Source organism: Lichenostomus cassidix, chromosome 3, assembly GCF_008360975.1.
Source record: "Lichenostomus cassidix isolate B80296 chromosome 3, HeHo_3.0, whole genome shotgun sequence".
In the NCBI taxonomy this organism is placed as follows: Eukaryota; Metazoa; Chordata; class Aves; order Passeriformes; family Meliphagidae; genus Lichenostomus; species Lichenostomus cassidix.
In genome coordinates, this window is record NC_139483.1 from 58,392,896 (window position 1) to 58,406,159 (window position 13,264).

The 13,264-nt window shown below is 39.1% G+C and overlaps 1 protein-coding gene across 1 annotated transcript in view; it reads left to right on the top strand.

The window, feature by feature from the left end:
* Positions 1-755: 755 nt before the first annotated feature.
* Positions 756-13,264, top strand: part of SAMD3 (sterile alpha motif domain containing 3) — a 35,367-nt gene continuing 22,858 nt past the window's right edge. The window contains exons 1-4 of the mRNA XM_085057401.1: positions 756-860; positions 1,612-1,801; positions 5,687-5,797; positions 12,968-13,153. Of these exons, the coding sequence (XP_084913527.1) occupies positions 782-860; positions 1,612-1,801; positions 5,687-5,797; positions 12,968-13,153 (566 nt within the window). The 5' untranslated portion in view covers positions 756-781. The remainder of the gene's footprint in view (positions 861-1,611; positions 1,802-5,686; positions 5,798-12,967; positions 13,154-13,264) is intronic.

Consider the following 13,264-nt stretch of genomic DNA (forward strand, 5'->3'; position numbering starts at 1 on the left):
AACAAGCTGTGTGTTTACAAGGAATCTTCCTCTGGGAGGGTCGGAGTTGGTTTTGGGATGTGCTGTACCCCTCTCATCACCCAAGTGAGTCCTTCGGGAAGGGAGCACAGATATTTGCAGGATTCATCCAGAGGGTCAATGCACATATCCCGGCTGCCCCAGAGACTCTGCCTCCCCAGGGTGCCCACTGCATCCTCCCAGGTACCACAGGAGGCTGGAGAAAGGAGCCAGCAAATAACAGGAGGAGCAGTCTCTTCCCTTCTGTCTTTATTGTCCCAAGCTGTTGGTAATGCAGGGTTAAATATTTGCTGGGCACCTGCCCTGCAAGGTGGTGCAGAGAGGGTTAAGGTGCTTGATTGACTGTGAGCATGGATGTGACAGACTCTTATCTGGCGGTGGGGTGGTTTATTTTTTTTTCCTTCTGTAAAATGTCAGCCATTTCCTGATGAGCCTGATGGTGGTGGTGAATTTCACACCTTTTTTTCTTCTCTGTGTGGAAACCTGGGTGTTAATGGTACGGGAGCAGGTCGTGTTTTATAAGGAATGAGGCTGCCTCAGAACAGAGGGAAACCAGGGACGGGAGAGGAGCTGAGGAAAGGGATCCAAGGAAACCACCACATACAACAGGCATTACCTGGATTATTTTTCACAAATTTTATTCAGAGCATGTAGATATATTGTTTCCTAAGTGCATTTTTTTCCTATGAAATGTTGGAGTTCAGCTTAAAAATAATCCCCTCTTCTCATTTCACAGGGAAATTTAACATTGCAACAACTGAAGATGGAAAATTGGTCGGTTGAGCAAGTCTGCAATTGGTTGAAACAGAGAAATTTAGGAGAACTAGTTCCTAAATTCCGTGGTAAGCATTTTTGTTGTTTGGGGCGTGGGAGTGTTTGTTTAGTATTTCTTGCTATGCATTTAATTGGCACTGCCTACCTTGTTTTGATTTGGGGCATGTGTGTATATGTTAACTTCAGACTTTTATAGAAATTTATTAGGGTGAGAACTGACATAGATCTGATAAATCTACATAAGTCTACAGATTTATAACTAAGTCTCTGAAAAATCTTAGAGGATGAGATTAAGCCTGTATATAAATAGAGACACCTCAAATCAGAGCTGGCAGTTTAGAAGTCTTGACAGGGCCTATTTTATGTTGCATAAATCTTTTGAAGTAGTGCAAATGTAGTGTGTAAATGTTTTATGACTGAGTATATAAATACTACAGAAGAGTGCATGAGAAACTGTTATGTGAACAGCTTATTTCTTGTGTACTCTGTTAAAAATCTTGATTTCCTTCATTAGCAAGTAACAGTCTCCTGTGGTTCAAGCAAGGCCTGAATTAAAGCATTCAAATAGTCACCTTTCTGCTTCTGTATGTTTTGGACTTGGCTTTTTGTCAGGGGAAGATATCTGGCCAGTGCTTAGGGAAGTGGCACTGCTTCCTGGCACTGCTTGGGGAAGGATGTGGCAGCTGAAGATGACTGTCAGCCGTACAAAGCATCCTTACCTTTGACCTGTCCTCCATTGTCATGTTTTTAGGTGCATAGAATGTAACTGGAACTATAAAGCTATTTTACAGTAATTATTTTATCTCCTTCAATCTGCAGAAGAAGAAGTCAGTGGAGCAGCTCTTCTGGCTCTGAATGATCGTATGGTGCAGCAGCTGGTGAAGAAGATAGGGCACCAGGCAGTGCTGATGGACCTGATTAAAAAATACCAGCAACAAAATAGTGGGCTGGAATCCCTCACATACTGCTGTGAAACACCTTCTCAAAAATTTCCAGAAGTAATCAGTGGGTGAGTTTGTTCATGGCACAGCAAATATCAGTCTGGGTGTAGCTGTGTTCTTTTCATGGCATTTTAAAACTGGCATTTACTAGCTCCTCAGCTGTACCTGGTTTTTATATTTTGAGTATCTGCAACTACATGTGAAATGTAAAATTAGATTATAACCTTGTGGTTTTAAACAGGGAATCAATAGTCCTGAAACACACCATTATTTAATTTAAACTTTTTTTCATATCCAATTCCAGGACTTAGTTTTCATTTGGGTGAAGCACTGTCAAACTTCCATTATAGCAAAGATTTTCTCTGTTTACAATATTAAGCTTTTGAAGAACTTACTTTTAAATGCCTACAAGTCTTGGAGTAAAATACTGATTTAGCCAGAGACAGCACTTGTGTCACAGGGGTATTGAAAGTCGGTTTATCAAAGGAAATTTAGGATTTGGTCCAGATGTAAGCATCTAATAATCCCACAGTGGGATTATTGACATTTATTGTAAAACTAAGTAGATTTTTAGAAATCAGACTCCAGGGAGATTGTCCTCAATGATTGTGTTCTGGGTTTTGGTTAAGCAGGTTTTCTTCATTTGGAGTTTCCTAGGGGTGGGAGGAGGGGGCAGAGTTTGTGGGATGCTTTCATTGTGGGTGTTTGGGTGAAGGGTTTGTTTGGTTTGATTCTCCCATCCTTTCCCTCCATGCTGATCACTTGTAAGTCTTTCAGGATTGTTTTTTTTCTGAATGTCTTGGCTGAGGGGAGAAATCCTGACCTTTGCGTGGTCCCTTCTAAACGCATGAATCCTGGCAGTAGAGAGTGGCTTGCCATGGATGCAAAATGCTTTTTCCAAAGGAAAGGACTCTAGCATTAAAGCTGCATTAGTCACAGTAGAATTAATCCCAGTAGGATCAGAACTGCAGAGCATTTGCCTTCATCCAAAAGGAGTCCAGGTTGTGTACTTTGAGGTGGTTTACAGTGCAAATAAAAGCATGATAAACAACAACAACTGAGTTATTGCCAGACAACTTCAGCTCATGAGCAGAACTACATTGCTCGTTTAGGTACATCCTCTTATCCTTGTGAAGTGTTTGTGAAACTCCTTAGGTAAATGCTCCTTCACCTTTGGAGGGAAGGGGATTGCAGGAAGATCGTGTCACTATGTGTATGATCTGTCACAGGCCTGAACTATGCAATCTCAGTCCTCTGTACCAAGTCCTCAGTCTCAGTCCTCTGTACCAAGGGTCTGCCTATTTGATTTATAGGAATCTCCTTCTTTAGGGGTAGAGCAGGTGTCTGCTGGGAAGACTGTTGTGTGTGGAACAGTCACACACAACATCACACACAACCTGTATTTCATCCGTAGTGTGGTGGATACCCCACGATTTCAGCAGGGTGCTTCAGAAGAAAACATGTCCTGATGCTTAGGGCAGTTAGAATGTTGCTTTGGATATTTAGCTTTCATCCTTGACAAAGGATGTTTGGATAGACTGTGTCTCAGATGTGACTGTTTCCCATGTGCTTGTCAGCTCTTGCAGGTCGAGACATGGTGTCTCACAAGGGGCAGGCAGTTGCAGTAGCATGAGGGCAACAGCTTTGCTGTGAAGTATTCCAGACTCAGAAAAAGATTTAAATGCTTAAAATATCAAATGTTAGTGAATATAATTTACATTAAAATCTTTCCTTATCTAGTCTCCTTCCTGGAAAATAAGGTGCTGGTATCCTTCTATTTAGAGAGAAGTTGAGTCAATAAGCTGCTGTTTCTGAAATATTTTCTGTGTCACCAAGAACGACAGAATAAAATCCAAGCATGTTTAAGATGCGTTCAGTCATGTATTTTAGGATGAGTAAAAAGTCAATATATTATGTGCAGTTTGGGGTATAAAATTATGAAAAAGTTCCTATAGTGAAAAAAGTATTTTGTTACAAAACTAAAAGTTCTATCCTCATATGCAGAAAGCTGTGACTCTTTTCTTAACACTGCCTTAGATGTCTTAGTGATGTAGTTCAAAATTATTTTTGTCTGTTCAGTACATCTTGAAGAGAATCCTGTAAGAATAATTTCTTTTGATCTAGTTCAAGGACTCAGGACTAAAGTGTATGAGACACTGTTTTGGACAAATGTAAAATTCATAGTTCCAGTAGTTCTCAATATATGTGAACTCACATTTCCTCCATCACTCAGTGGTGTTAGGCTGAATTGCAGTGATCAGAGTGACCATGCTAAGATTTGCAAACTCAGTGAAAACTGAGTTTGCATGTTCTGAGCCCTTATCATACAATGCTTGAGCCCAGGTGAACACCAACCATTTTTTCTGTTTTGCACAATTATTTCTCAGTCAAGTCAGTTCCCAGAACTAGCTAACCCTGCCAGGACCAGTGGCAGGGTGGAGAAGGCATTGCTCAGGGCAGGGAAGAAAGCATCCTCATCACAGTCTTTCTGGGTCAGCTGAAGTCACTCTGGAGCTTCCAAGAGCTGCCAGCAGTATTTCCCTATTTATTTCTCCCATGAATGCTATCCCCAGTGCTTTTTAGTGCACTCCTGCCTGCCACCTCTTTATCCTGGAGTCCTTAGCACGTCCTCTGAGTGTGGGTGAATTGTGCTGAGCTCTCCTCCCTGCTAGAAATGGAAACAAAGTCCTTGGCTGGACATGGAGTTTTGAGCGCAATAGGTGAACACTTTCCGTGTGGAATTAATACATTTGTGAAAGGACACCAAATGTGGCTTACATCTCCAGTGGTTTGGATTAGGACAGGGAAACAGCATCTTGTGTCTGTCACTGGTTCAGTGGAAGTGGTCTCAGTCATGCAGTAGAAACTGTGCTTATGTGTGTGTGAGGAGCTCACAATAGACATTACCAGCTAAATATTAAAATGCCTTCCAATTTCATGACCGATTGTTTCTAAGAGCTTCACAGAGAACATACATTTGTTTCTTTGCTTTAACTGCATGGCTGAAATATACTGATTCATGGAAAGGGACAACTCCCCATATAAATTTGGCAAACTTTAACGTAACTTCCAATAACAACTTTTCATGTGTTGAGTGCAGCCGAGGCTGGAACAGTTCCTAGAGCATCTTTAGAGTTCAGATGTTTGGAAGAGACAAAGTTTAGAAAAAAAAAGTAGTTTATGACTGCCATGAATTCTTGTCAGCATAATGGTATGTCTTAGTCCTGCCTTTCACCCAGCATGGGGTAAAACTGTTGATGTTGGTTTGTACCAACACATCTGCCAGAAGAAGAAATAATAGGAATATGACGAGGAAGAGAAGTGGACACAAAGGTTAAATGGAAAGCAGTGGTTTGAACTGGCACATAGCATAAGTGTGTATCTAGAGGTTTTGTTGCTAATGATGAGCTAGAGTTGGAGCCAATAGCCAGGAAGAGTGCACAGTAAGACCAGGTGGCACTCGGAAATCTAGAGTGGCTGGAGTAATGCCAAGCTGACTTGAAGCTTTGGACTTAACCTCCAGAAAAAATAACTTTTCAAGGTTCTAGTTATATAGAAACTGTCTTGAATTTCTGTGTAATTATCTCTTTTAGCTCTCCCCTTGTATGTTGTAATGGTTAGTTTTTCCCCAGAGATTAGGTGATGCCAGGTTATGAAGATGAAAGTTGTCCTGCTACTCTGAGAAGGCTGATTTTTCTTGGGGTTTGTAACTGTGTAGTAGTTAGAATACAAGCAGGCAGTACTATTTGTATTTTTCCTTTTAAGTTGTCAGAGTTTGATAATTGAACTGAGAGATTGATTACGAGGCACGAGCATGTAAAATCATGACATATCCATTATGTTAATCTTTCTTCTTTTTTATTTCTGCCACTGGTATTTTTGAACCCTAAAGTTCCTCTTTTCTATAAGCTGCACAAGACCTGACAGTGAATTTTTTTCCTTTGTTCTTTCAGGGCTACTGACAGACAGGTATTAAATTATTCTGGTCCTGTGGAGCAGAAGAAATATCTGTGTTCAACTGAAAACGAGAAAGGACTAATTGATCATAGAGTGCTAAAGCAAAAGTGAGTTTATAATATATTCATTACATTTTCTTTACCTTTTGAAAATTATATAAACACTTCTTCGTGCTTCATTTACACTTTACAAGAAGTGATCTTAATTACTGGCGGTCAGGTTCAGATATGTCCAGGTGTATATAGAAAACGGCAAGAACAGAAATTTATTAGAATTTGACTGAATGAAATAGCCTGATGGTGTGTTTCTATTCTCAGTCCTTGTTCACTATTTTGTGTTACCTCATGCAGAGGGCAAGATACAGGCTTGTCTTTATTTATCTGATTTTTAAGAATCATCTTTTAAGGATGTGTTGTCAACAGCAATCTGGAAAATTAGTCATTACAGAGTGGAATATGGCTATTGAAAAATTGTGTGCTTGAGTCATCTTAAATATAGCACTTGGGAAGGTAGGCATGCTGATTCCATTCTCCATGGAATCACTAATTTTCCTTGGTTATCAAAATAAGCCTCCCTAGAAACTGGAGGCAAGACAAGGTGATGGGGTTTTGTCTTTGTTTTTTTTTCTCCTACCCATGATTTTCTTGTTTGAGATGGGCAGTCAGTGTTGAAAGAGAGTCCTTTTTGTCTTTCAAGGCAATTATTTTCTTGTTTGCAAAGCTTTGTCTGCTAATCATATCCCCCATGGACATGATTTAATGCTTTTAAAACAAAGTCATGGTACTTCCATTATTTAAAAGAACTTCCCAAAAACTCCAAGGATCCTGTCAGCATTGTTATCAAGCAAACAAACCCAAATCACTGAGCACTTGAAATAAACCACTAACATGATCCTGCGAAGTTTAGCCTGTGCTTCTAAAGGTTGCTTATTTTTAATTAATGATGACTTGTGCTGCATAAAGACTTTTAAACTCTGATTTGTGTGAATCAGAGTAACCATTGCACAATGTACAGCTTAAATTATTGATGTTTGGCCAGGATTATACTTATAGGCTCTGTCTCCTCATTAATTTTATCCACTCTGAAAAAGCAAAACTTTATGGGTTGGTTTTTCAGTTTGGTTTTGGGTTTTTGTGTTTGTTTGTTTTAATTTGTGTATGGTGTTGGGGTTTTGTGGTTTGTTTTTGGCTTTGGTTTTGTTTTCGGCTTTGGTTTTGTTTTCCCAGAAGATCAATGAAGCCACAGCTCCAATAACTGCATGATTTTGCTGGAAGTGAATAAGGGGTGCTTTTATGGATTATTAATGCTGGCAAATTGGCTCCAAGTTTCTTTGTGTTTCCTGTGTAGGTTGTCCTAACAAATGTGTTTAGTGCACTATATTACTAAATATTACCAAAATATCAAAGAAAATTGTCTAAACATAAATAAAAATACAAAAATAAAGAATAAGTGGGTGAAGCAATAGTATAATTTTATTTTTCTTTTATTGAAATTGGGCATACATAAAACTAGATGAGGTTTACAGGCTGCTCCAATGGAATAATATTTTGCTAGCAACGACAGAAGTAAAAAAAGCCAATCTTTTTGTTAATCTCCCAAGAAGATTAATCTTGAAGCAGTGCTTGTTTGTGAAGACAGCAAGATAGCTACAGAGGACAATTCAGTAAATACATTTCCTATATTCCTGCTTTTCTGTATTGGAGAACTAGTAGTTTTATGGCTCCTGACAGCCTGAGGTTTATCTTGTTGCTAAGACTGAGGCTTTTACTATTTGTAAATACCTGATACTGCTGTGGAAAACCAACCTTTTATTGGTTGGTTTATGTGTTCTGTCTGCCTTCCCTCAACATATTTGCTTAGCAAAATGACATCCTTAATGTATCCCTTTTCCACTGTTTCCACTATGATGGTCCAGCTGTTTTGCCTCAAGAGTGATGTCCTGGTACATGTTTATTTGTACATTTATTTTTCCCATGAAAATATTTTCTGTAGCTCTTGAGTGCTGTGTAAAAGATTTATGGTCTGAATGCCTTGGAGTAATTTGCTCAGAACACAAGCAGGACAACAGATCTTCCAGCCAGTCCCAACAGGTTTGAATTTCCCTGTTTGCAGTGAGTTTGGAAGATGTTGGGCACTGACCACTAAACCTGGGCCTGCTAAGTGTTCATATACCGATAAAGCTACTGAGAGCATTGACAGAACATTGCTGCTGGCACCTGCATCGATTTGAGCTGATAGCAAGGAGAACCAATTGGAAGATTTATCTTTACCTTTACAAATTTGGCATCCATATCCAAGGTGTCCATGATGGCCTGCATGGGTCATTCATTTCCTCAGTGGAAGAAATGTTTTTAACTAGGGCAGTCCCACATTATTTTGTTCAGGCTACAGAAACTGCCCTGACTGCTGGGTAGCTGCATCTGAAGTGTCTTTTAGTTATGGTATGTCATTCTGTTAATGATCTTTAGAGAGCTCCTTCCTCTGCTTCCCCTATTACCTGTACATCAATATTGTTGATCTGTTTGATGTGTTTTGTAAGAAACACACTTATGCTTGTGCTTCAAAAAAAATAAGAAGGGAAAGAAAATTTTAAGAGGGAAAGGAGAGAGAGCCTGAAAAATTGTCACTTAGTCAATTACTTCAAATGATTTTGCTCCACTTTCTTGAGAGCGAATATTACTTTTATATGCATACATATACACACAAATGTAGCTATAGTCCTGCAGCGAAAACTCAGCAGGACTGTGCTTTTTTTATATAGCTTAAGAATTTCCTAGTTTCTATGGGAAGACCTTATTCTTGATACCATCAGAATGATTTCTGGTATATGTAATGATCTTTTTTTCAGTTAGCTCATAAAGACATGAAAAGCAGACTTATAAAAACCATGTTAAAACTTTGACAATGGTCAATACTAGGACAAAAGTACTGCCTGTCTATTTTGTTCAGAAATACAGATGTCAGATGCTTTGATTATATCTTTGGTATAATGCAACAGAAAAATAATTTAATTTTTATGATTTCTGATAATTTCACTTCAATTATCATTCCATATTCCCCTAAACTATCTTATCTGTGAGTTTTGGTTTGGTTTGTTTAGTGCTTGGGGGAGGTTCTTTAAGTTTAGGTTTTAATTTATGTGGATGCAAGAATTTCTGCCACTCTTTTTTGTTTTAAGTCAGCAATTCATGTCTCTGTCATTGCAGCAGGATACTTAAGAACACTAACTTAAAAGCTAAAAGACCTAGAAGACTCATAATATTATTGTCTGTGCTTGTTGTCTCAGTGTATTGGAAATTAAGACAACTGGACTCATGGTTTTGGAGCACTTCAAGTCATCAGAGCCAAATGTATTGATATGGTGCTGTGAGTCTTCCATAGAAGTTTACAGTAAAAAATATATAAATTGCTATATCTTATTTTTTCCCACACCAGAAATGAATCAGATTTTACAAATTACTTGCAGAACACACTAACTGCGTCGCTTTAGTAAGGTGTAGCAAAGTCATAACAGCAACACAACAAAAAAACCACAAATGCATAAAACTCTTTGGATACAGTGTAAGATATCTTACAGAGGTGAATACAAGTAAACTGTTTCTTTTAAATGGCCTGATTTAGCTGGCAATTTTGTCAGTAAGATTCCCCAAGGAGCAGTTTTTCTTCCCCTCTCTGTAACCTACTGCTGCTACCCTCGCATGAGGTGGAAGTTCAAAGCCTTCACTTATGTGATGCAGCTCCTCAGACTGCAAACTGTCAAAAAATCTGGACTCCTTCTAGAAGAAGGTTGTGTCTGCATCTGGCAAACATTTTTGGAAATGGATTAATTTTGTCTGTAACTTCGTGCTCGTACTGAATGTGATGATTTCTATGGAAAGGGTGCTGCAGGGGAAGCTGAAGCGGGAGCTGCTCTGGGAAATGGTCGGCTTTGGCATGTCTGTGAACTCCCACATCCCAGCCTTGCTGAAGCTAACACTGCTGCAGGTAACTTCTTTTGCAGTCTAAAGGACACCTGCGATGGTGTTTAGAGGGAACTAAGAACTGTAAGCCATCATCAAGCCCTAGGTAGACTGCAAATCCCAGGCTTTAGGGAATAATTGGGAAACCTTGCATTTGTGCTCAAAAGTTGGAAATTACAACGAAGCACATGGAGAGAATGGCATGAGGATCTTTCAGGCACAGATCTCAGAACTCAGATCTCAGAACTGTGAATAGAAAAACAGAGCCCTTCTTTGTCTGACTATTGAGAGGGGGAGAAGTTTCATTTGGTATTTCATCTTCTGTGGTAATTTCTTCCTTTTGATGGAAATCAAAAAACGGGAAACAACCCACTGACGTCAGCAATTTTCTTCTTGACTGCCATGTCCTCTGACTAACTGGGATCTGAGCTGATACAAGATGTAGCAATGGGTGCCTCACTCATGGACTTTAGCAGACAGTAAGAAAAGCTTGTGGCACACAGCCTGTTTATGTGTATGCTCAGTTGGCCTGTAAATCACATTTTTCCCTAAATGAACTAAATAGATGCAGGAAACTGGTCCTTCTTACCAGGATGCTCAAGAAGCTTAAAATAACAGAGTCTTATTAAGATCAAGTATTTGATCTTGTTTCTAAGTCTCTGTGGCACTTTGCACAGCTTTCTTGATTGAGCTGTCTATATTGATACCAAGATTATTTTTACTGACTTGTTGCAGCTAATTCAGGTAGCTCTGCACATCTGTGTGCTGTTACACAGGACACTGAACTTGGAGCCTTGATACTGTGTTTACTCACTGATGTTTTCTCCAGTGTAGTCTAAAACCTTCCCTGAATAGTCTGGGTGATGCTGCAAGTGTGTAACTCTTTGCCTTTTTGGCAGTAAAACCTGCCTGGGATCAGGAATTATAAAAGGGGGTCATATAATTCCAGTAGATGGGGTTTTGGGGGTTCTTTATGGGTATTTTTGGTATTTGTTTTTTTGATTGGTTGATTTGTTGTGGAGGTTTTTTTCCATCTGAAGGAAACAAATGGACAAATGGCTCCTCCCAAAATAATGGCATTTTATATCTTCATGTCTCAGTAAACATGCTGTGCATGAGCAGTGTAAGGTTCAATGGAGCCGAAGAAAGAGATAGCTGTGTGACACAGGACTGTGACTGAGCACACTGAAGTGGTAATCTACAAAATCTGAGTGGTAAAAGCTCTGTGAATAGTGTGCATTTGCTGAGGAGATGTTTCTTGCTGAGGAGATGCTTCTTAGGATGCAGTTCCATGTTGCAGCTAAGCATAGAGAGACCAGTGTGCTTTGTCTGAATTGATAACTACAGTTTTAAGATTTTGATCTAATTTCTGCCTCAGGTTAGCTAGAAGAGATAAGGTTAGAAAAAGGCTATGTATGTATATGTTTGTACCTAAATCCCAAACTGTATGAGCACTGGGATTTATGTATAGAGCCAAGACCTTCCTTGGTTGTGGAGAAGAGCATTACAGCTGAACTGAACTGTTCTTTTAGTTAAACAAGCTTGCATGAGAGCATTTCTGAGGATAAGGTTTATGTGGATTCGTGTCTCTTTTCAAACAAGCTTTTCATTCTGAAATATTACAACACATGTTTAACATTACTTCCCAACAGTGATGAGTGATGAGCTAAAGCTAGTAAAATATTTAATCTCATGCACTGTGGAGGCCAGAGGAATTTTTGGATCTTGTTTGAAGGGCAAGAAATTATTTTGTGTTAGCTAAGGCTGAAGATAAATGAAATTTGGAGTATTTTTATTGCAGTGGCAAGTGTGAAGGGACTGGTGGATGGCAGAATTACCATGACTCCCTGGTTATTAGCCATCCTAACTGCAGGAAAATTTTATTTTCTCAGGTAACAGTATAATCCAGTTTCCCTGAATGGAACCTGCTAAATCTTGCCACTTTTTTAAACGGCTTTTCCACTTCACTGCTATTACCAACAAAAGGAATTTCAGTGGTGCTCAGATAGAAAGTACTGAAATTTTTAAAATTCTGTCCATTTTTGAGGTAGTTTAAGTGGTAGCATGTTGAAAACTGTATGTAGTAACTTGCAGCCTGTGTGCTACATCATTTTCATCAGTAAAGCTGGCAAAAGTAAAGGATGCAAAATTAAAGGCTGTGGAGCCACTCACTGATTGAACATCTGCACTTTGTTTGCATAGAAGGGATTTCCAAGTGATTTCAGAATCTAAGTTGGGTTTTATTTTCCTATTTGTTTATTAATTTATCACCACAAAAGGACATGAATGTCCTTTGTGCGTATGTCCATGTGTGCATATGTTGTCACTTCCTGCACAACTTCTTCTTTTGACACTGCAAAGTACTAACAGAAGTTCACTGTACTTTGCATCCACTGTTAACCATCTGTGTCCCATGAAATCTGGTGAGCTTGGAAAGACAGCAGTAGATTACCTGACCATTTTGTGCCTGTTTTGCATGGGGAAATTGTATTGCTGTGAGTAAAATTCTTTTTTTTTTTTCTCAGCACTGCATTGTCATTTGTGGTAGTGTTGGGGTTGGTGCAGTTATATCATGAATGTAGAGTTTTTTATAGATCACAAGCTATGCTAAAAGATGCCAAGGTGGTGTGGCAGCATAACCAGGTCAGAAAGTTTGAGAGTTACAGGCCAACCTCCTTAAGAAGGTATTGAGACTGTAACTGCCTATTGGGACCCACTTTTCCCTGTGTTTTTTCAGAATTAGGGTTTGGGCAGCCAGCAGTGACAACCTGCCTCAGGCTCAGCCCAGCTGGGGTGTGACATCTGTAAACAGTGGTCATGGTGTTCTTGTGACAGGAGCTGCTGGGCTGTGGCTGCTACGTTTCCAGACATGTGCTGAGGAAAGCTGCCTTCATCCCTTCCTTGCCTTCCCCTGTGGAAGGACAGCCTTAACTAATGTCATGTATAGCATATCATTCAATTAAGCTGTTTGTTTTACTAGAATAGGAAACATATTATAAATGAAGACAGATAAAGATACTTTGCAAGAATAGCAAGACCCCAGTGACTTCCACTCAGTTTTCTTCTTTCAGTTAGAAACCACCTCCTACTGTCTGCTGGTTATAAAATTTCACATTTGACATCTAGTTTTTAACTCTCTATGTATTGACTGCTGCTTTTGTAGGTATTATTTATGCAGAAACAAAGACATCAAGCCTTGAATTTCTATAGCAATAACTTTGCTTTGTGTTGAGTTTTTCCATGTACTTCTCTTTCCCCCTGCATGCATTTCCATAGAAGAAAGATGTGATCATGATGATATAATCTTTTCTTTTACAGAAAAAATCTGAAATCTCTTTTTGCAAGATACAAGACATTGCAATGGACAAGTTCTTACACTTTGCCAGACTTCCCTTATGATGTCAAGTGCATATTAGCAGAAAATAAATGCCCTGATCACAGTATGAGAATAAGGATTATTGAATTTTTACAAGCAGACATGACAAAATACCTGGAAGGATCACTGTAAGTAAACACCATTAAATTTATTTGGGAGCAATAGCTGTTGTCTGCAGAGGTAAATTTTCAAATGGATGTAAAGCCATTCTTTAATATATTTGCTTAAATAAAGGAGGC